Source organism: Castor canadensis, chromosome 14 (genome assembly GCF_047511655.1).
Source record: "Castor canadensis chromosome 14, mCasCan1.hap1v2, whole genome shotgun sequence".
NCBI classification, from domain to species: Eukaryota; Metazoa; Chordata; class Mammalia; order Rodentia; family Castoridae; genus Castor; species Castor canadensis.
Genome location: NC_133399.1, coordinates 10,733,454 through 10,757,926, shown reverse-complemented (window position 1 = coordinate 10,757,926; position 24,473 = coordinate 10,733,454). Strand labels below are relative to the sequence as shown.

At 42.2% G+C, this 24,473-nt stretch overlaps 1 protein-coding gene and 1 pseudogene across 1 annotated transcript in view; one reads left to right on the top strand and one right to left on the bottom strand.

The window, feature by feature from the left end:
• Positions 1–5,414, bottom strand: part of LOC109678395 (uncharacterized) — a 40,055-nt gene extending 34,641 nt beyond the window's left edge. Inside the window, exons 1-2 of the mRNA XM_074053236.1 lie at positions 5,365–5,414; positions 886–1,186 (exon numbers count right to left, since the gene is read on the bottom strand). Coding sequence (XP_073909337.1) covers positions 886–1,186; positions 5,365–5,414 — 351 coding nt within the window. The remainder of the gene's footprint in view (positions 1–885; positions 1,187–5,364) is intronic.
• A 14,709-nt stretch (positions 5,415–20,123) lies between these two features.
• LOC109678393 (MARCKS-related protein-like) lies at positions 20,124–20,711 on the top strand (annotated as a pseudogene).
• Positions 20,712–24,473: the final 3,762 nt, after the last annotated feature.

Sequence of the window (24,473 nt, the reverse complement as noted above, 5' to 3'; positions counted from 1 at the left end):
CCACAGGATAGAGTCTTAGCTAGGGGTCAGCTAAGTAGAATCAACCGCCACCAGTACGACAGTCAGGGACAAGCAGGCTTAGCAGAAGCAGCAGTGACAGGCACAACCACAAGCAGCCAAAAAATCCACAAGACACACTTGTGCACTTTATACCCATTCTGCCCCAAGGTTAACCCCTCTGTGACATATTATCACCCACTTTGGTGAATCTCCTACCCTGCAGCTTTTTGGCCCAGTTCTACATAAATTCTGCAAAAAGTCTGCAAATGGTCAATATAAAGATGAGGTCCAGACCTCATTAACATGTAATTAACATTGTGGGTTTATGTAGGAAACCCTCACAAATTGCCACATTGCTTCCAATGGACCTTGCAAGACAGGGTCCACACTACTTTTGGCTGGCATTTAATGATCCTCGATGGTCCCCAGTGTCCTCCTAAGTCTTTCTTCTGTGAGACAAGAATTGGCTCCCAGTGTCTGATCTGACCTGGGCTACCTGCTGCACCCTGTTCAAAGAGTATCCCTTCATACTCAACCAGAGTCTTTCCTTTGTAAAACCCAGTCTAGAAACAGTGGAGCACAGTTAATGTGACGTCATAGAGGGTAGCGGTGTCCCCTCCCCTCCCCCTCTAGCCACTAGGCACAGGGACCGTCCTTCTCAGAGTTTTGGTCATGGGGTGCGTGGCCAGCGTCACAAACATGGCCTGGTGACAGGTCGTGGGGTTCACACGACCCTTCCCAACCCTAAAGACTCAGCGGGGCGCCAGCGAGGAGACACGGGGACCCCAACCCCGCGGAACACCCCCTCCCACGAAGGGGCAGGAGTCGCCATGACCGCCGTCACTGTTGGGGACACGCGGGGCCAAACCCAAGGTAGCCGCTCACCTGAGCAAAGGGGCAAACGCCAGTCCCGGCTCCGGCCCAGCCCCACCCTGCGGCCCAGAGGAGCGAGGACGAGCAGAGCCGGGGGAGGACGCACAGCACACAGGGGCCACCGCAGCATCTGGCCGGTCCCCGCCGCGGCTCTGCCACCCCGGCTGAAATCTCACCATTTCCCGAGACACCCGGCGTCGTCCTTAGGCTCCTGCAGTCAGGGGACACAGAGCGGCCAAGGCTGGGAAACCTGGGGCTTCTCCCGCCATAGACGCTGCGACCAAGTATGGCGGTTCCTGAAAGGAAGGCAGTGCTTTGGGCAGCGGGTACGTCCTAAGATCCGCGCTCCTCATTGGACAGTTCCTACGCACTCCATTCTGATTGGATAATGATCCAGGCCCCGCCCCTTGACGACGGGGTGAGAGGAGAGCGTTTTCTGCCAGGTTCTGCAGAACACAGAGGACAAATTCCTCCCGCCGCTCTAGGGTTTGAAATCGGGGCTTTGCAGTTGCAAATCAGGCAGCCTATTGCTTGAGCCACATCTCTAATCCATTTTGCTGTGCTTATTTTGGACATGGTTTCTCTCAAACTGTTGTCCAGGGCTGGCCTCAAAACTTCATACTCCTAATTTCAGACTCCCACATAGCAGTGATTACAGTTGTGAGTCATCTGTGTCAGGCTAGTCTCCCATTCCTACTTTAAATCTCACTTGGGTCTGTTGTATCAGTCTTGATATATGCTACTATTTGATGAGAATTTTTGTTTCTCTGTTCATGAGAGCTCTTACTCTTTTGTTGAGTAAGGTCTTTGTTCAGTTTTGCTCCTGTAGTTGTGATTCAGCTAGGTTTCTATTTCCTAGAAGATACTGTGAAGAATTTGTGTCTGTTCTGCTTTAAATGTTGTGCAACTAAACCACTGGGACAACCCAGGCCTACTGCTTTCTGCCTTGGACAATTATTGCTCACTGAGCCAATATATTCAATACCTACCCTGCTACCGGTGTTCTTCCTCCTTGCATAAGTTGTGGTAGATTGATTCTCTATGAATTGTTTCATTTCATCCAGGTCATCAAATTTGTGACCATGGAATTGTTCATGAGGTCCCTTTATGGTGCTTTTCCAACTCATCTTACCATCAGCCTTCTTGAGCACATTAGTTATATTCTGTCATACTCTTTTTTTAATATCTTGCTTCATCATTTGCTGTTTTCAGGCAACCAACTTTTCATTTTCTTTTTTTTTTCTGTCTATAATGTTATTGGTGTCTTTGTTAATCATTACTTCCCACTATATGATGCAGCACTATCTTGTTCTTCTTTCTTCCTTGTTCTTATTTAATTTAGATCTTCCTTCTCGCTTGTATATTCATTTCCTCGTACAGAATTCTCCTAACACTGCATTCTGTGAATTGCATGAATTTTGATAAGATGTGTGTTCATGTTTATGTAGTTTGAACTTCTATTTTTCTCACGAGGGGCCTCTAGGAAGGGTACTCTGTAGAATTTTATAGTTTGATCTTGAGTTGTTTTGGGTCTTGACCCAGGGACTGATTTCAGTAACTCTGGTTAGGTATTCATCTTACATTTAATTTTAGTTTTGTTTTTACTTTTACTGGAATTTGAACTCAGTGCCTCAGGCTTGTTACGCACGCACTCTACCACTTGAGCCATGCCCCCAGCCCTGGCCAGGTATTTATAAAGCACAACTTATGTTTTGTTTGGATTTATTTGAATCTGTGATGTTTCTAACCTGAAGTTTGTGATCACCATTGATTAACAAGTACTTTATTGTTCATTTGTTCATGTGCACCTGGGGTTTGACCTCAGGGCTTCACACATGCTAAGCACATGTTCTACTGCTTGAACCATCCCTCAGCCCTCAAAGTCCTTAGGATTTCATTTCTTTCCCTTTCATTGTTTTACATTTATCTCAAGGCTGAATAGTGAGAAACATTGATATAGAACATGAGACCAACAAATGTTATGTGTCTCTAATGATCTAATCTGACAGCTGCAATGTGACACCTCTTATCACAACCTGTTACATAGGAAGTCCAGTGAATTCACTGTGATGGGATTAACAGTGACACTTGAAACCTTCTAAGTGGCTTCTTAAGGATCAAATGTAAATATGATATAACTCATGAAGACTAATTCATTCTGGGAAAAGAAATATGTTAGAATTTTTATTACAGAATGTCAAAATACAATGAAGTAAGAGGAATGATGGCACATGTCCTCAGGAAGATCTCAACTGAAGAGGGTTGTAAAACATGGTAAACTGTCAATTAAAAGCTGTAACCTCGGACAGAGCTGTGAGGAATTGCCCATTAGAGCCATGCAAAAGTTTGGGACCAAGATGAAAGGCACCATGCAGAGATAAGCACCCATTCCTGCCTTCCTTTGTCTCCACTTGTAAATAAACTTTCCAAAGCAGGCCTCCCCTGCTGTTCTTATCTAAACCTTAGGTCTCTAACCCACTACTAGCCCTACTTTATGGGAGAGCACATTCCTTGTAACCTGATACCCTGCACTGCCTTTTAAATATCCTGTGAATCCTTTGTTCGGGGCTCAGACACAGGTATATGTCTGAGCCCGCTAGCATAAAATTAAAATTTGAGTTCTCCACTCCTCCAAGTGTTGCTTGGTTTCTCCTCTGACTATATTGCCACAACACAATGACATGAAGACATCACCCCTCACACATATCAAGAAAATGCTCTAATTCCCTCACAAAAATTTTGACTTTTTAATTGGGCATTTTATGTGATTCTCTTATCTCCCATTAATGCGGACATCAAGTATACTTGCTTCCTATGTTGTTTCCGTGATTCCCCAGTCATAGGAGTATGCATTTCCAACTAACCTAAATACAAGTTAAGATGATACAGTGCCCTGTTTGGGAGAGGGCAGTGACATTATAGAGTTCCCCACTCCTCCTTCCCACTCCACTAACTTCCTGAATTTTGCAGACAAAATAATGCCTAACACCATTTAAAATTGTAGGACCTAACTGGCACTGGAGGCTCATGCCTGTAATCCTAGCTACTCAGGAAGCAGAAATCAGGGGAATCTTGGTTTGATGCCAGCCCTGGACAAATGGTTCCTGAGATCTCATCTTGAAAATATGCAAGACAAAATGAGCTGGAGGAGTGGTTCAAGCAGTCCAGTGCCTGGACAGAATGAAGCCAGGAGTTCAAACCCCAGTTCCACCAAAAAAAAAATCCTTGGGCCAGAGAGTGAGGGTGAATTCCATTTACATAAAAGATGTTGAAACTCTGGTATTCAGACACTACAGTACTAACACATTAAAGAATATAACATGCATAAGTAAAGCACTTTCTCCAGCTGTCACACATGTACACAGTTGATTCAAAACAGAGCAGGCAGGGAACACTGGTGATAGAAATTACAATCACTTTAACACATGATGTAACTATGAACTGGTACTTAATGGGAACAAAGAGTATACCCATCTACTCCATGGACATTAATCAAATTATAAATAGACATCAGAAAGATAAAACTTAAACTCTACAAGAAGGAAGTTTCAAATGCACTTTGGGTGTAATAACAGTTTCTTCATGAGGAGAAAAATAATCCATGAGAAATAGAGAGATTTAATTGTATAAAAATTACTGGCACTAAAAGACAAATAATAAAGTAGAACAAAAATATTTGTAATATATCCCATATAAATGTACTAGTATACAGAGTAAAAATAATCAAAATAGTATTGAAAAATGGCCAAAATATAATTAAGTCAGGATATAACACAATACAAAAAGCTAGTAATGATTGTGGAGAGTGGAAAGGAGGAGTGGGAACTCTTAGGTTGCTGCCCTCATCCTGATAGACCACAGTGTTATTTTAACCTGGGTTTAGATAAGTTGTAAATGCATTGTCCTGTGACTGGGGAATCACTAAAGCAATTTAAGAAGCAAGTATACTTGATGTCTGCATGGACAGGAGATAAGAATATTGCACAAAATGCCCAATTAAAATGGGAATACAGGGCTGGTGGAGAGGCTCAAAAGGTAAGACCACTTGCCCAGCAAGTGTGAAGCTCTCAGTACAGACTTCACTGTCACCAAAAAAAAATTAAAATTAGAATACAAAAAATCATGTGAAACTGTATGTAAAAAGCTAATCACTTAAACACTAACGATAAGTATTCTCTCCATGATGAAATCACAGGTGTAGGAAATACTAATTATCTTGTTGGCTGAATTTAGTGACTCCATAATATTTTCAAAATTTGCTGCACATTACGAATGTATTCAATTTCAGTTGGCACATTAAAAGTGTCATTTCTTACATCATACATGTGAGACTAAGGTAAAACGAATACCAAAAAACTTCTGGCATCACACAAATGCTATGTGAATGGCAATTCAAAATTCAAAAGGTAAAAACAACTAAAAAATTCCTGTTAGTGATAAACACAAGGTAAAGTGATAAGGAAAGTTCAAATATTCATCTGTTGGTCTCACCTTGGTGCAAACGGAGATGACATCAAGGAGACACGCCAGAAGTGACACATGATGTATTTATTCACCTGTGTTTATATTGATGTTTATGTTCTCGCTTCATCTTCCTATAAAACAAATCATGTATTTCAATAATTCTCTTTGCCTTTTCAGTCCTCAATAATATATATACTCAAGCTCAAAAGAAGAAAATCTCCATCTTACAGTAAGTAATGACAGAAATTCTGAAATGTTTAAGCAGACTGATATGTCATAGAAAAAAATTGGACAAAAAAATAAAGAGCAGAAGCCAGACATTCAGACAAATTTCCCAGTGAATGCACATTCAGAAGTTAGACACATCACATGCTAAGCTTAGGGTGAGACACCACCCTTGCTCTTCAATAAAGAATCAAACACTGTTGGTTGGGAATTTATTAAGAAAATTTATTAAGAAAAACTAAAGCCTGCGTACCAGTGTTTCACATCTGTAATCCTAGCTACTCAGGGGCATAGAGCAGTTGCACCATGGTTGGAATCCAGCCCAGGAAGTAGTTCGTGAGACCCTATCTTGAAAAAAATCCATCACAAAAAAAGAGCTGGTATAGGGGCTCAATGTTTAGGCCCTGAGTTCATGCCCCAGTACTAGGGAAAAAAAAGAATAGCCAAAGACACCCCTTTTACTGGGAAGCTCCAGAAGGTAAGAACTCTGTGCCTAAAAGTGGGACAAAGAACAAATACTTGATACTGCATGGAAACATCAATGGCCAAATACACAAAGCCTTTTCTCCACTTGGTAGAGTCCAAAAGTATATTCTCTCTATCAGTCTCAACTGGCACAAATCACACTCTGATGACACTAACTCAGTGTTTGCAAAGACAAGAGCTGGAGATGTCCACATAACCCAAAGTCTGTAATCCTGGCAAAAAGTAGTGATTAAAGAAGTTTCAATGCCAGGAATTTCTGCTGAGGAGCAGCAGAAAGTACAGTGAAATGCCCTTCCTGTTTTGAACTCAGAGAGCCAAACCTTTTTTTTTTTTTTTTTTGTCATAACTACCACATGGGCAGACATGACTTCTGGATTTCCAATTCTTGAATGCTGACAAGAATCAAGAATTAAGAAACAAACTTAGCCTAACTTTCTACTTCTTCTAGCCCTACATTAGCTTCAGGCAGTTGAAAACCTGTCCATTATGCTGAACTCAGGGTTCAAAGTCCTCTGGTCCAGAATCTGATGCTCCCCTCCACCCTCCTCCTCCACCCACCTGATTTCTACCCACCTCCTGTTTGCTCCTCTCTGGAAAGCACAGCCCTCCTCTGCTTCACCCTAGAGACTTGGGAACCTAGAATCTCTGCCTCCCCTGCTGCCACACACTATTCAAATAGGGGTCTCTGTCCCTTCACCAGCTTTTCCTTTCTAAAACCAGGTCTAGAAACAATGTGGACCAGTGACCTTGACAACCCAAACGGTCACAACATCCCCTCCCTTCTTACTCTGGCTATTGTGTACTTTCTAGGGCATTGGGCTACATGGGGAGGACCTGAGACTCTGTGTTCACGGCCAGTGTCAGAGTGTGGCCTAGAGTGTGGCCTGAAGACTCAGGAAAACCTGGTGCCACCAAGGCAAGGACACAGGGAATCCACTGCACAGAGCCCCATCCCCCAGCTGCACATGAGGCAGGAGCTGCATGTCATCGACATCACAGTGCCAACGGCCATTTCAGTGCATTTAGGGACTGGGAGCTGAGATGCTGAGTTGCCCACAGGGCTCCAGGAGTCAAGGTGGCCACATGCATTCACAATGGGACAGATACAAGTCCTGATTCAAGCCCAGCCCCACAATGTACTCCAGAGGAATAAGGGTCTACCAGAGTCAGCTTCGAAGGCGGACTGCATACCAAGGCAGTGCAGGAGGGGAGTCCACCACTGCTTCTTTCAGTCCCCTGCAGCTGCTCCACAACCCCAGCCAAAATATCACCATTTCCCAGCTTTCTGGGCCATCCAGCTTCATCCCCAGGCTCCTGCAGGCAGGGGAACACAGAGCTTCTTACATGATTATATGTACCAGCTGTTGACTGCAACCACACCTGAAGTAGGCACAGCTCCAGGACCCTGGCAGAAAGATGGCCAAGCACCTCAGTGTGATAAATGCCAAGAACAACCACTTCCCCTTCACTGACACCCACATCACATCCTAGCGGATAACACCAATGTGTTTCCATGCACACTTGATACAAGTGGAGAGAGGCTGGAGTTTTCCAGGAACTCCTCTCCAGCTTGTACAGTGTGGGATACTCTTTTCTGTTTTTCAAGGCTCCCCAAAAAAGCATTCCAGGAGGAGGGGGAGCTCTATTACATAAACTCCCAATTCCCTTACACACCTCCAGTAGATAGTGGAAGGAGACATCCATACTTGAACAATCTGGACTATTATCCAAAATTCTCTTCTATGATGTTTATGTTTTCCCACAAATCTCTAAAACGCTATCATAGCTTCCATAACTCTGGTTCAAGAGGTGTTCTTGGTCCAGACTTCAAAGTCCTCTTTTTTAATGAGATGATTCAAGAACTTGTAAACTATCTTTACTTAGGAGTCAGAGATTCCTCCTCCCCCTCACCCCCCCTCCTCCTGCATTGAACTAAGGGCCTTCACCTTGAGCACCTCCACCAGCCCCTTTTTGTGATTTTTTTTTTTCTGAGATCAGGTCTCATGAACTATTTGCCTGGGCTGAGCTCTGCCTCCCAAGTAGCTAGGATTACAGGTGGAAGCCACAGATTCCTGGCCAGCACAGCTTTACAAAGCTGTGTGATGGAGCATTGATTCCATGTGGCATAACAAAACTCTGATGGAGTGATTATTGGTGCACAGTGCAACATGGAAAAGAATAACCTGGAGAAAGATTTTCACATTTGAAATATGTATAGTAAATTTTCCTTTTTCATTCTCAGATTATATTCTCACTCTTATTATCATAAATATTCTTCTAGCAGTAGGTTTTAATTGTTTTTTTGTTTTCCTGAATTGGCATAATAGAAAAAGTTAGTAAATCTATGTTACACCCCCATTTTTTTAACCCTTCAGGCATTTTATTTGCATTCATGTTTTACATCCCAAAAAAGAGTCCCAGAATTTCCCCTGTGGTTTGTTTTCACCTTCCTTCTACATTCTGTGCCAGCTGAGGTGGTCTGTTCAATGCAACCAGACCAACAAGAAGGAAGCAGATGATTCTGCCATTTTTCTAGATTTGAGCAGCACTTCAAATGGGTGGTGATCATGAGCTTAATCCTCCTATGGGGTTGACAACAATTTTCCCAGCTCTGTGATCATCAATGATTTGAAATATGATATCTAACCATCCTTCAGCATCACAGAAACCAGACAGTGATGTTAGAATGTGTCCCAGTTAGGACCAGGCTTTTACCTCTTTTTTCAGAAGAGTGATGCTCTTCAAACCATCAGCCAGGACAACCATGGTCACCACACGATGGCATGGAAAGATGGTAGAAAGAGCTACTCACATACTTCTTAAACCTTCCTTGTTCCTGCAATCCAAAGGACTCTGAATCACCACAACCTGCTACCCCATCTATATCAGCATGAACATGAGAGAGCATATCTTCTTCCACTGCTGTGATAACAGTCACTCTGAGCATGACCTCAGGTTTTTGTTTTATTGGTTTTTTTTTTTGTAGTACTGGGATTTGAAGTCATGGCCTCCTGCTTGCTAGGCAGGAACTCTACCACATAAGCCAAATACCTGCCTATTTTGTGTTAGTATTTTCAAGATAGAGTCTTACCAACTATTTTCTCTGGCTGACTTTGGACAGTTATCCTCCTGATCTCTGCCTCTTGGTAAGCTAGGACTACAGGCATGAAGACCAGTGCCAGGCTAATGCTCTGTTCTTAAACTACAAGCGCAGGACAAAAAGACCCCAAGTACAGGAGGTCCAGTATCAAGGATTCAATTTCAAACTTGAACTCAAAGACTATATTTGCTGGTGGAGTGGCTCAAGAATAGAATGCCTGCCTAACAAGCACTAGGTAATAAATTCAAGGTCCAGTACTTCCTAAAGAAAAAAAGGACTGTCCTCTATGCCTAGCTTTGAGAATTACTATTTAAAGATGATGCTGAGGTGATGTCCTGCCCATGAAGATAAAATGAGCCCAGTGGCCCTCCAGTGTTTCACATGTTAAGTTCTTATGCAAGCCAAAGACCACTTTCTCTTCCATGTACACCTGATAATACTATTATATTTATTTGCTTGGTTGTTATCATCATATGCAATGTTACAATACACCATACACTGTGACTGACATTTGTAGAACAATGTCCTGTGACAGAATCTATTTAATCATTTCAATTTATGAACACCACCTTAATACTGATATTACACAAAACCAAATGAATAACCCAACTGAGTTGTCTCATCTATGATGTGTATATCACTTAGACACACGTAAGAATGAAAGTTGGAGAAATGCCTCACTATTAATTCTTAAGAATTAAAGAAAGCACTTATGTTTTCATGTCATTATCTGCCTAAAGGAGATCCCTAATGGGCAAAGTGAGACTACAAACCATTCCTTAAGGATAAACTTTGGGAATTTGAGCTACTGATGATTCATGTCCACACATGAGAATATTGGCTTGCTGGAATGGTTATGAGTTCATTTTCTTTAGTTATTACTGAGCTTTTAGCTAAGATTATTTACATCTATCCCCTATGCTGATAGATCATCAAGAGTGTTAAGTTTACATCTCAGTTAGTAGAAGTGAGGCACAAGTCCATGTATGAAGTAGGCCAGGGAAGAGTAGAGGCTTTTGTGCTGGCCTGAGGTTACTTGGACATCTCCAACAGAAATGTGTGTCTAGGGAACTGACAGGAAGTCTGCAGGTGCTAACATGGTTCTCCCAGTTAGAGATACTCTGCATTGGGCAACTGTAGACAACTGGGTTCCTATTGTATTAAAGATGCCACAAGATGCTGTTAGGTGTTCAGTAAAAAATTTAACATTAATGTTTGCTATTAGGAGCATGAAGTTGGTGGTCTTGACAAAAGGAGTTTTGGTGAAGTGGCCTGAGTACAATTGATTTGAGAACAATGCATGAATTCAATGACAATGTGGAGACAGCATTAACAAGCCACCTGTGGGCTCTGCACTGACTAGGGGAGGGGAAGAGGAAGGGCTCTGGAGGTAAGGATGTGTAGAGGTGGAAAACAAAGCTAAATTAGGGAAACACTGATATGGAGAAAGAGTAGGAGGAATCCAGCAAAGGCATTTTGAAGTGAGAGGGGCTGACATCTTGATGGATGGAGATAGTAACATGTCAACAAGGAAGAAATATTTCTTTCACTTTAATAGTGAGAAAGAGGGGAATTAGTACTGTTCCAAATAGGTTTGTATCTTTAATTTTGAGGACGAAGGGAATATGCTGTCCTTTGATTTCAGTGTTCATGACACTGGGTAGTCAGCTGAAATGAGGAGGAAAGGAGAAGTTTGTAAAAGGTTTCAAAAACATGTGGAATGATGGAGTTGTGTTGAGAAACCATTTGTGGTTACATTTTGTCATCACATAGGTTGCCTTTCATGGAAATGGCAAGAAAAGTCACACCATCGATTAAATTTTACAAAACATACAACATGGCGAGAAAGAGTGAAAGAACATTGAGTATTTTTGGAAGGCAGAAACTGTAATAGTGGATCAGAAAATGTAAGCTGGAAAGGAAGGGAAGTGTTAGGATAAATGAGCTGATGTCTGATGAGTAAGAATGGGATCTAAGGACCAGACATCCTGCAGTGCGAAGTACCAAAACACTGGGAAGGTGTGGTGGAAAAGAAGTGTATATGCATGTGGGATTTGGAGTGGGTAGAGACGAAAAATTTACTGTGAAAGGAAGTGACTGAGAAACCAAAACCCTCTGACCCCTGAAACTTACAGGATTGAAGAAGGAATTGGAGATATTGAGGTCAATTTTGTATATATGTGTATGTGTGTGTGTGTGTGTGTGTGTGTGTTTTGAGGTCAAAATTTAATGAAAGAAAAACAAGTGGCCAGGAAGTGGTCTGAAAACAATGCTCACAGGAAGTTAATGGTTGATGAGAAATAACTAAATCTCAAAGACACAAGAAAGAAGGAAGGAGGAGAATTTTGAGGTAAGAGAAGCACAGGGTAGAGGACAACAGTTATATTTTCTTCTCAGTCCTAAATGGCAAAGTGTGATAAGAAATAAAAAGAAAACTCTTCCTCCACTGCATGATGTAAGAACCTTTGATTTCTTTCCATCCATGAAAATCACCTTACGGATGTTTCTTGGCTACAATACTTGTTATGATACATAGCTAGGCTTAGAGTTTTCAGATCTTTACTTTCTTCTTCTCCTTGAATATCAGAATTTTTGGAGGTGGGCAGGGCATTTCAGTGCAAACCTGGATGAACTCAAAGTGCTGAAGTCACAGGCAAGCATCACTACACATAGCATAACATGTCTTTATGTAGTTTCTCTCTTTTTACCTTTTTCTAGAAGCCAAAAATAGAAGCCATCATCCAACCAACACTGTAGCTTGGGTTTCTTCAGCCAATTATCCCCCTTCATCACTCAGATGTTCTCCACTCCATAAAGTTCTAGGACCCGGAAATGTTTCAGCCAAATGCTTTCCCACATGGTAATAATGATGACCATTTCTATCCCAGTCTGCAACAAGACCTCCTCACTTCTGAGGCCTCATAAAAGTGGCCTCTTCTGTCTGTATCTCTACACACATGCTATTCAAAGCCACTTGTGTATGAGTTCCCAGACTATCTTGACAGCTGTTCTGCCCAGGTTCTCATCAGAACTGCCCTTCAAGTTTGATTCAGAGAAAAAAAGTCTTCTCCTGTAATCATATCAAATCTGCCCCAGCATCTGTCCATAACCCATTTCTAAAACCACTTGCAAGTCCAGTTACACATTGACCAACATGGTTCAAAATGAAAGAAGAAAAAACCTCAATAAAACTATTAAACTATTTTGAATAAAAGGACAAGATTTTGTCACCTCAACATTTCTTTTTAAGGGAGAAAACAAGTAGTCTAGAGACTCACTTTAAGAATGAGCCACTAGTGACAGGTGCCAGGGGTTCACAGATGAAATCCTAGCTATGTGGGAGGCTGAGATCAGTAAGGATTGGCGTTCAATGGCAGACCAGCCCAATAGTTCCAGAGAACCCAACTTCAAAATAACCACACCAAAATGGACTGGAGATGAGGCTTTAGGGCCTGCCTTGCAACCTGGAAGCCCTGAATTCCACCCCCGCCACACACACAAGAACAAAAATAGAGCTGCTACAGCTGTGAAAATGGTAGAGTGCCAACATAGGAAGTGTAAGTTCCTGAGAAAAACCATAATATTACCCCTAAAACATCAGTTGGTAGTAAAACAATACATAGAGCACTTATGACATTTCCTTCAGATTATGTAATTTCCTCAGCATTCTACAAATTGAAGATCTATTAAGAGTTGTATATATAGGATTCTACAGCTTGATAAATTTTCAGTTTTTCTAAATTTCTGGACCCCTAATTGATTTTCCATAACCAAGAGAATTAATCTAAAAGAAAATATAGCTTTAATAACTCCCGAGCATGATCATTACTATAGCTATGCAGCGATCCAAGGAACTGTAGGAGTGTACAGTCATACAGAAATGTCATGTGGCTCTACCTGGGCAAAAAGAAATGTATTAGATCTTTACCAGATCTGCCAAAGCACTCAATAAATACATCTAGAAATGTCAGGCAGTATGGTGCATGCCGAAAGGTGCCTACTCTTATAGGAGGAAACTCTAGAAATGTGTTCTCTTAATTTTCAGATTTGGAAAGTCCAGGGACATGGCACCAGGACTTGGTGAGGGTCTTTATGTCGAATCCTTCCATCAGAATGTGATTGGATAACACAACTGAAGCTCATTACACCAGTCCCTATAAAGAGGGGCATTCATCCTTGAGGCCTAGACCTCATCACTTCAATACTGATCAAAGGACCCACCTGCCTGGCACTGGTGGCTGATGCATGTAATGCTAGCTACTCAGGAGGTAGAGACCAGGAGGAATTTGGTGAAAAGCCAGACCCATGCAAATAGTTCAGGAGACCCTATCTCAAAACAAAAACAAGAAAGGATGGCAGAGTGACTCAAGTAGTAGATGTGGCTACCTGATAAACCTCAGGTATACAACTCACACCTACTGCCATCAAAAAAAGTCCCCATCCCTGAACACATTCTCTAAGCTATTTATGAACAACACAGAATATGTGCCTGAGAACCAGAATCTGCTCATAGTAGAGAATAATGCATCTCTCAACACGGCTTTGAGAATGGAAATCGTGTTGGCCTTCTGGGTCTTTCCTGTCTTTGTGGGACATCTGAGAAGCTGCATGTCTACTTCTCAAAGACTCCATCTCTCATTCCAGTGACAGAGAGTTGAGGAGCATGGTGGTGTGCAAGAGAACAAAACACAACAGGATAAACTTGAATCACTGACCAAGGCAGGCACTTATTAGTAATTAAGTTAAAACTGTACCTCTGAGAATTTTTTCGGGTGGTAGTGGGGTTTAAACTGTGGGTCTCAGGCTTGTTAGGCAGGCGCTCTACCCTCCACCATTTGAGTAACTCTGTCAGCCATTTTTTATAATGGAATTTTTGAGATGATATCACTTGAATTATTTGCTGGCTTGGAACTGCCATCCTCCTGATCTCTGCCTCCTGAGTAGCTAGGATAACAAGAGTGAATCACCCATGCCTGGCACATGAGAGCATTTGGTGGTTGCCTTTTCCTGTTAAAAAAAATACAACAAGTATTTGTTTTAAATGGCAACTTTCCTGTCTTTTTAACATTAAAAAGGTTTTCATCTTGGGTGTGTTCTTACATGAAGACTTTGTAACATCCCTTCTAGTGAGGATTTCTCACCACAGTATGTTATTTCATATTCTTCAAGTCAACAGAGATTACTAGAGGCATTCCCATTTTGCATGGTACCTACATCCCTTTCCTAACCAGTGCCATATCTGCTAGAAAGTTCATGTGATGATAGGCCTTCCCACATTCTCTGTTTAGGGATTGCCTCCTGTATGAGTCCACCCATGCCTATTAAGGTAACCAGAACAAGGTTAGTAATTTTCATATTGTTTGCATTTATATTTTCTCTCCAGGGTGTATTCACTCATGTCTTCAAATCCTATTGTGCCAAATAAAGTTTGCCACATTGCTCACATACAAAGAGCCTCTCTCCACTGTGACATCATTTACATGCTCGAATGTCAATTAATGAAGGTTTTCCCACATTGCTTGCAGTGATAGGGTTTATGTCCCTTGTGAGTTTTTTCCCATTTTGAACTTGAGTCAAAGACAACAAGGCTTTTCCACAGTGCTTAAATATGTAAGGTGTCTCTTCAGTGTTGATTCTTTCGTATGTTTCAATGTAACTAGAAGTACTAAAGGCTTTCCCACAGTGTTTTCATTTCTGTGGCTTATCTCTAACAGGAGTCCTTTTGTTTATCTGATGGGAACTGTGACTCCCAAAGTCATCATCACTGTTTATTGTCATGGAGTTTGTCTACAATCATGATTCTGAAGGCACGTGAAATTCCTGGAGGCTTGCCACATTTCTTATATTTACACAGGTTCTCTGCATATTCTGGACACTCATCTTGCTTGTGTGTGTAAGAGCTCTCTGAGGGATAGTTACTAATGAGTTTATAGATTGCTTTTTGGACAGACTACACTCGTTGTTCCTCCTAGTCCAGCATTCCTCCCCTTGGGCAAAGCTGGTCCAGCCTTGGGTATAATTGCATTGAGATGAACCAGTCCAGAAGTTCCAGACAAGGCACCTGCTTCTTAGCATGTGTCTTACCATCTTTTGATTTCTTTCAAATCACTACTTTTATGAAGTTTGTGGTTTTGGAGGAATGGCTCATGTGATAAAGTGTCTGCCTTGGGAAAAATGTGCTACCATAAATGAACTGGGTAATAATTTAGCCAAAAGGAATGAATTACATTTTCCTCCTGCTGCTAGCCATGCTTGTATTGCTTGAGTCAAACTTCCAGGACCAAGCTGAATTATTCATCCCTTCTTTTTTGTTTATTGTTAACATATACCATCTATACATATGTTCTGGATTTCCATTTGATATTCAATATGTGTTTACTAGTGTACATTGCTATACAGGAGGGTTCAGTGTGATTGTACCATACAATCCCAAAATGTACTTTCATCATGCCTATTACACTTTCTTCTCCTCCCTCACCTCCCTCACTGCCTTTTAGATCAATGGGCTTCATTGTGCTATTTCCATGGATGTGTATAATGCACCCCTTCATCCTCACCCTCTCATGATGCCTTTTCTATCTTTCCCAGTGGATTCCACCTCAAAAATTCCCCCTTGCACATTCATGTAAAAATTCAAGATTATGCTTATGTAAAACATATGGTATTTCTTTCTGAGACTTGTTCATTTTACTTAACATGAAGATCTCTATCTCCTTCCATTTTCCTGCACATTACATAATTCCATTTTTCTTTATGGATGAATAATATTAATGTATATATATTACACATATTATATATAATATATATGTAATATGTGTAATATATATAATATATATGTAATATATAAAATATATATAATATATGTTATATATAATACATATATAAAATTATATATATATATTCCATTTTCTTATTGGTACATTGGTTGTACAGTATGGAGGCTAATTCTGTATCTTGCCATTTGACAACAGTACAAGGGGTGGTGGAGCAATGCCCTGATTGAAACCACACTCCCACAAGGAAAAAAAATAGAATAAAGAAAAGAAACAAAAACCACTTTTCCTGATGTGGCAGGAAGGCATGGAGGTGGAAGGGAGATAATAAATGATAATGAGAGTTAATAAGTGCTACAAGGAAACAAAGAAAAACAGGAGTTAGCTGGAGACTAGAGAAAGGTCACGTGCCCCAGAGGTTAGAGCAGCCAATGAAATGACATATGACTATGCATGGGACAAGCTGTTCTCCCCATTTCTGTAACCTGCTCTAAATGGTATATAAGGAAGGCCCCTTTGTTCTCAGGCCTCAGTCTTTGGACTCGGGTCTGCTGAGTTTCTACCAGCAATCTTAATAAACTTGTTTTCTGAAAGCTTTGGTGCCCTGCAACACTGAGACAATGTATTCTTAGAAATGTTTGAACACAAAGTACAATGGTGCCTGCAACTTCGGTGGCATGGACCTCATCAGCTAGACTGACAGAGGGGCTCAGTGTTTCCAGTTTCCATGATCAATATGAAATTTTTTTTGCAGTACTACAGTTAGAACTCAGGCCCTATACCTTGAGTCACTCCACCAGCCCTTTTTTGTGAAGGGTTTTTCATGACAGGGTCTCATGAACTATTTTGCCAAGCTGGCTTCAAATAGCAATCCTCCTAATCTCTGCTTCCTGAGTAGCTGGGATTATAGGTATGAGCCACTGGCACCCAGCAATATTCTATTCTATTCCGGAGGGTCTCTTAAACTATTTGGCCCAGCTGCTTGGAAGCAGAAGCCTCCCAATATCAAACTCCTATGTAACCAAGATTAAAGGGATGGGCCATTGTTTCCCAGCAGACTATCTTGTCAAGCACTGTAACTGTCCCTTTCTTCAATCCAACTGAGACCCTGTTACGTTGTTCAATTTAAATTATTCATTTGAGAGAGTCTTCCAGAATTCACTCAGATAGTGGATGAGGACATCATTTTGGTTCTCTTTTCCCTAACCTGTTACTCTACATACTCATCAAGAACACATACGGAACATTCTAAAGTGACTGTCACCTTTGTAAATACCAGGGGTCTCAGAACAAACCTTATAGGTCCACACCTCAGAGAGGCTGTGTAGAAATTAAAGCTAATCTCATTGCAAGAGGGAATATCATTATTTAAGGAGTAACAATTGATAAAACTACAGTGACAGTATTCAGAACAATTTCTTTCTTATGACTAAAGTCTTCAAGAAAGCAATAAAGCTAATTGAAGTAGGAGTAAAGACATTTGCTGAGGAAGGGATATTTAAGATGAGTTCCCATATAATGTAGTGATATACATAGGCAGGGGACAGGATTCATAGAACATGGCAGAATAAGAACTATGATGATTTTTCCCCCTTAGAAAAAATTTCACTGCCAACACTTCTCCATGTGGGTATTTTGAATCAGATGTGTACAGAGAAAGGATTGGATGGTAAACTACACTTAATTTTAGTCAGTTTCTACTCATCACAGTACCAATGACAGAATGCTGCACTGCATTTACAAAAAACATTTGCATGACTTTGAGAAACCACTTGGATGCAGAAGGTAGGTGTCCAGGTGAGCCAAATAAATCCTCTTTGGCAAATACTATACACCTGTGCTGTCCTTAATGTGATTCATTGGTGCCTTTGTTGTTGCACTCCCTCCATTGCTACCTGGTCCCTGTCCTCCATCTGATGTGATTTTCAAAGGACTGAAGTGTCCGATTATGACTTTTGCATTCATTTGTGATGATCATGAGAATCTCCCAGGTATAATGATATAACCCAATAAAAAAGAATTGATTAAAAAAAGATTTTGTTAATGATTCACCTAAAGACATGTTGGTTTTGTCATCTGTAACAATTTCTAAACATAGGCAGATGGCATTGTAGGATGCTTGTGTGGAAAGCCACAGGTCATGAGTTCAAACCCTGACAACTACAACACACATGCACACAATATCTCTCAAAAAATTGTGATCATGATCCAACTGGTTCCCCTGCAACATGGTACATAGACAGCTATGTTCTAAACAGTGGCATTCATTAATGGTAGTGTAATACTGATTCCCACACAGGTATCTGGAAAACACTGAATGTCTATTTTACATTTACAAAAGTTGCCATCTTGAAGTACTTCCATATCTATAATGGAATACAGTACAGATACGTAATGCATTATACATTGGTACCAGTCTTTGTATGAATTTATTTTTGTTTCAAATATTCAAATATTTGCATTCAGTAAATATCCCCCACAGATCTGTCATGTGACACAAATCCAACGAGTATTAGGAATATGGAGAGAAGTTGTATGACCTGGGCAAATCTCCAGGTCTCCTGAGTGCCTTCAGACGCATGACATGACCCTCAGTGGAGAGAAAGTCTGTGACAATAAACACTGTGATGACACCTTTAGATGTCTCTGCTCCAGTCAGATACAGGACAAGATGCATACTAGAGAGAAACTACAGGAATGTAAACAGTTTTCATTTCTTCCAGTTCCTTCCAAAGACATGAACAACTTCACAATGGAGAGAAACCCTATGTATGCAAGCAATGTGGAAAGCCTTTACTCATTCTGGTTCCCTTCTTATGCATGAAAGAATTCACAAATGAGAGAAACCCTATGCATGTAAGCATTGTAGAAAAACCTCTGCTTGTTCCAAGTCCCTTCAAAGACATGGAAGACTCCACACAGGGGAGAAACACTATGTCTCTCAGGCTTGTGGGAAAGCTTTCACTAATGTGTCCCCTGAGTTCAAGCCCCAGTACCATATTTGCTCCTGTGCTTCTTGCTCTAGATGGCTGTCACTTGAGTGATCCAGATCGGCTAGGCTTGAAAAGGACTGCCACACATTTGGTTAGAGATTTATTCCATCTGTCCTTGGAAGCAGAAAAGAAAAAACCTAAAAAGAAAATATCAGTTCAAAGCCCAAATTCCTATCTTGGAACAATGTAAAATGTCCAGGTTGCTACAGAGATTACCACGGTTTTCATCCATGTTCAAACAGTGCATTTTTGTTCCGGTTGTTCCACAGTGTGCCGTCAGCTTACAGAAGGAGAAGGTCAGGCTCACAGAATGCTGTTCATGTAGAAAAAAGCAACACTAAAGATCTAGAAAACTTCCTGAATTTATGTTTGCTCACAGAAAGCCTTATAAAGTTAGTGACTCTCCTAGACAGTGTAACTAGGTTTGATTTTTGTATGGTACATAAAGGTGATCTCCTAGTTTTGGTTAGTTTCGATTCTGGGATGGGTGGGAAGAAAACACTCTTGAGTACAAAGACTTGTGAGAAATGCAGACAGAATGTTCAAAGGATCCAAACTTCAATTGGGCCAGCATGCCCATGGCTATATGTGTCATTCCAGCTACTCAGGAGGCAGACATCAGGAGTATAGCAGTTTGAAGCCACACCCAGGAAATAGTTTCTGAAACCCTATTTTGAAAAACCCATCATATACAAGGACTGGGACAGTGGTTCTACAGGTGAGAGTACCTACCTAGCAAGTGTGAGGCTCTGAGTTCAACAACAACAAAATAATCTAAATTAAAAAAAAACTGAACCATCCCCACAAAAAACTTTAATTGAATAGGAAATATGAGTTCATGAGATCAGTTATATAAAACAGTGAATAAGGTTAAGAACATTTCACTGTAACATGGAAAATTAACATGGGCTAGGGATTCACCTGATATCACTACAAAAAAGAAAGATATTACAAGTTGCCTGTGGCTCTTGACTGTAATTCTAGCTACTTGGGAGGCAGAGATCAGGAGGATTTGGATTCAAAGCCAGCCTGGACAAATAGCAGGACATACTGGATCCCAGCTGCAGCTTGGTATCTTCCCAACACACTCAACCTCAGGTGCCAACACTCCCCCACACCCTCTGAACTATCCACTGTGATCCCAGACCAGAGCAGCACTGGGTGTTTGCCATTCCCACCAGACCTCCATCATGGGCAAACTGAGCTCCAATGCTCCCCAGGGCAACAAGGACTGCTGATAAACCTGCGGGCACTTCCCCCAAGAGGGCAAATGGCCTGGTGAAGAACAATGGACACTTATGGACACATAATGGAATAAACAATGGTTCATTCCAGTGAATGGAACAGATGAGGCAGCTGGGGCCACTGGTGATGTCATTGAGCCAGTAACCCTAAGCCAGGGCGCTGAGCCAAGGGGAAGGTTCCCCCTAAGAACATCCCTAAGAAGAAGAAGAAATTCTCCTTCAAGAAGCCTTTCAAATTGAGCAGCCTGTCCTTCAGAAGAAATAGGAAGGAGGGTCTGGGTGATTCTTCTGTCTCCTCGCCCACAGAGGAAGAGAAAGAGCCGGGGGATATCAGCATCTGCAGTGACAAGAACACTGCCCAGGAAGGGTACGCTGTGGGTACTTCTGAGAGGCAGGAATCCCAGGTGCAGGGAGCAGAGGCTATTGCTGCCTCCAAAGGAGGAGACACAGAAGAGGTAGGCCCCAGGGTGCAGAGCCATCCACTCCCACAGGGCTGGAGAGAGGTTCTGCATCAGTCAGCACTAAGTGTGGTGGGGGCAGGTGGGTGATCTAAGTTGCAAAAATGGTGATGTCCTTGTGAGGTCACTGCCTGGACCTGGTGTCCAGACTGCCTTCTTGTTCCTAGAAAGGAAGGGGCTTCTTGTCCCCCTCTTCTCTTCCCTCTGTGGATTCTCCCACCAGCCATCTGGGCTTCCTCTTAAGGCCAGTAGAAGAGGGTCCCTTATAGTTTCCCAGGTTAGGTTAGTGATGAGAAATGCTCCTGTTCCTGGCCCTGCCTCTTTCCTTGTCCCCAACACTGCCATTGCTGGTTTTCTTCTCCAATTCTTTTCCAAGTAGGTATTATTTATCCTTCTCCCCAAATCCCTGAGCCATAAGTGCAGTGCTTATACTCCCAATCCCTGAGTGTCCAGTCTTCCCCTGTTGAGTTTTTTCAGTCTCTTGTGCTGTGCCTAGTCACACACGGGCTGAGGAGGACACTGTCCCTGTCTAGGTTTTTATAAGTGTCTTACTCAAGTTCAAACCTCCAGTTTGTGAATCAACTATGTTTCTTTTCTGACTTGGTAAGCAAGCAACAGGCTTTGTGGTGGGGAGGGAGGTCTGTAAAATGAACAACTTGTTTCTGTGCTTTTTTCTCCCACTGTTGTAACTAATTTTTAATGGCCAAACTCCAAATATGTACTTTTTTTTCTAATTGCTAAAACCATTCCTTTTTAATCTGCTTTTACTATAACATTTGAAAAAGGAATAAATGAAAGTCTTTGCTGAAAAGACTACCCTAGATTTAGCATCCGGAACATAACACAAAGGTTTAAAAATATGTGAAAATGAACATGTATTTCAGAAGGAACAAACATATCAATGGTCAAAAGTGACATCTCTGTCTAAAAAGACAAACAAGCAAACATGATTGGCTAAATTCATTTAAAAAATGCAATCAATTAAGCCAACTTTCCTGAAGGTTCTTGCTTTCTCCAAACCTGGAATCTCTGGCCTACCATAAGCCTAAGCCAGCACAGGACTTCCCTTAAAGACAGGCTGACTTCAGGGGATAACCTTCTTGATCCTGGAACTGACATTGATTCCTCCATCCTGTCCCCCCTCCACACACACTATCTCTCAATCCTGTTTCCTCTTCCCTAGATAGAACAGCCACTTCACCCTCAACTTAAAAGTTCTAAGGGACATATCGCCCCCACACAATTATCAGTGACAAGCAGGATCAGCAGAAGCAGCTGAAGCCAACAAAACCAGAAGTGACTGAAAACTTCTCTAGAGACAGACAATAAACTGACAGTGACCTCGAGGTTTTACAACCTTCCCTGCCCTGGTTTTAACCTCTCCGTGACATATTCGGTCACCCAGTTTGTGAATCTACTGTCCTTGGCTTTTTGGGCCAGTTCTAAAGCCTGCACAAACGTGAGGCCCAGACCTCATGCTGTAATTAATGTTGTGATTTTAGGTAGGAACCGCCTCAGAAATCACTGGCTTGGTTCAAAATGCATCTAGCTGGTGTCCTCCCTAGCTTTGGCTTGCTTTTAATAATCCTTGATGGGGGAACCCCATCGCCACCCTAAATCCTTTCTACCAGTGTCTGACCCAACACGAGCTGCTGCACCCCTGTTGCCACATCCCATCCAATACTGTCCCTTCTCCCGCCATCAGCTTTTCCTTTTTAAAATCGCATCTAGAAACAGTGAGAACTTGTCACAGAGGGTCCATCAGCCATGGTGTACAGGGACCACCATTTCCTGGCCAGTGGAGGATGTGGTGAAGACTTGGGAATCGGGGTTCAAGCCCGTGGGCACAAGCATGGCCTGGGGACTGGTCTTGGAATTCACATGCTTCCCCAACCCTGCAGATTCAAGAAAACCGGGCACCAATAAGGAAGAGACCCGGGGACACGCTCCCAACTCCCCAGCAGAGACCCGCACGAGGCGGGAGCCACCGTGACCACCCTCGCTGCGCCCCTGGGGACACGCAGGGCCGAGCTGTGCACAGGGCTCTGGGCGGCTGAGGTGGCCGCTCGCATCCCAAAGGGGACAACGCCAGCCGCGGTTCTGGCCCAGCCCCACCCTGCGGCCCACAGGAGCGAGGGCCAAGCGGATCCAGCGGCGGATGTGGACTTCAGCCCGGGGCTGCACAGAAGGCCGCGTCCGCCACCTCTGCTGCCTTCCCGCGGTGCTGCCGCACGACGCCGACCTAAATCTCACCATGTCCCATCTTCACAGCATCGTCCCCAGGCTCCTGTGCTCAAATAACGCAGAACCAAAGAAGCTGGGACACCTGGGAACTGCCACCACGAAAGCCGGACTCAACCATGGTGGCTCGGAGTAAAGACTGTCCTGCTCTGCGCCGCGATGTCTCCATATATCCGCGCTCCTCATTGGACAGCGCCTCACAGATCAGCGTTCCTGATTGGCTGATGGTCCAGGCCCCTCCCTATTCAAGCCTGAGTGACAGAAGACCTGTCGGCTCCCTGACTGCGGAACACAAATGACAGGTTCCACTCACTGATCTGCCCAGTCCAGGCTTCCTCCCCTTAATCCGACCTGGCCAAGCCTTGGGTCTAATTGCATTTAGCCGAACCAGTCCAGACGTTCCAGAACAGACACCTGCTTCTTACCACATCTCAGTAACCTCTTATGCTGTCATCTGAAATCACTATTTTTACCAAGTTTGTGGGGCTGTAGGCATGGATCAAGTAGTAAAGTACCTACCTGGAAAAAAAAGTTTGTGCTATCATAATTTAGCCAGGTATTAATTTAGCAATGGAGGAACGAATTACATGTTGTCCTGATCAATACATTGTCTTTTCTACTTAAGTTAGGATGGGTTTTTATTTATTTATTTAAATTTTGGGGGGGTATCGAGGTTTAAACTCAGGGATTCACACTTTGCTAGGCACACTCTCTACCACTTGAGAAACACGTCCAGGCTCAAACTTGGATTCTTTATTTCTCTCTTTTGTGTTTCATTAACATATATAACCTACACTTACGTGATTTTCAACTTGAGTTTTAACATGTATTTATTGTTCAAGGAGGTTTCATTACACTTTTACTACGCAAGCACATATGTACTTTTATCCCGTCTATTACTCATTCTTACCATCCCTCCCTTATTTCCCACATTTTATTTTATTTTGTTAATTTTTATTTTATTCATATGTGCATACAATGTTTAGGCCATTTCTCCCCCTTCCCCCTGCCCACTGCCTTACCCCCCTGCCATCCCTTAACCCCCTTATCCCTTGCTACCCAGTAGAAACTGTTCTGCCCTTATCTCTAGTTTTGTTGTAGAGAGAGTATAAGCAATAATAGGAAGGAACAAGGGTTTTTGCTAGTTGAGATAAGGATAGCTATACAGGGAGTTGACTCGCATTGATTTCCTGTATATGTGTGTTATCTTTTAAATTAATTCTTGAACTAACCTTTTCTCTAGTTCCTGGTCCCCTTCTCCTGTTGGCCTCAGTTGCTTTAAAGTATCTGCTTTAGTTTCTCTGCATTGAGGACAACAAATGCTATCTAGTTTTCTAGGTGTCTTACCTATCCTCATATCTCCCTTGTGTGTACTCGCTGTTATCTTGTGATCAAAGTCCAATCCCCTTGTTGTGTTTGCTCTTGATCTAATGTCCACATATGAGGGAGAACATACAATTTTTGGTCTTTTGGGCCAGGATAATCTCACTCAGAATGATGCTCTCCAATTCCATCCATTTACCAACAAATGATAACATTTCATTCTTCTTCATGCCTACATAAAATTCCATTGTGTATAAATACCACATTTTCTTAATCCATTTGTCAGTGGTGGG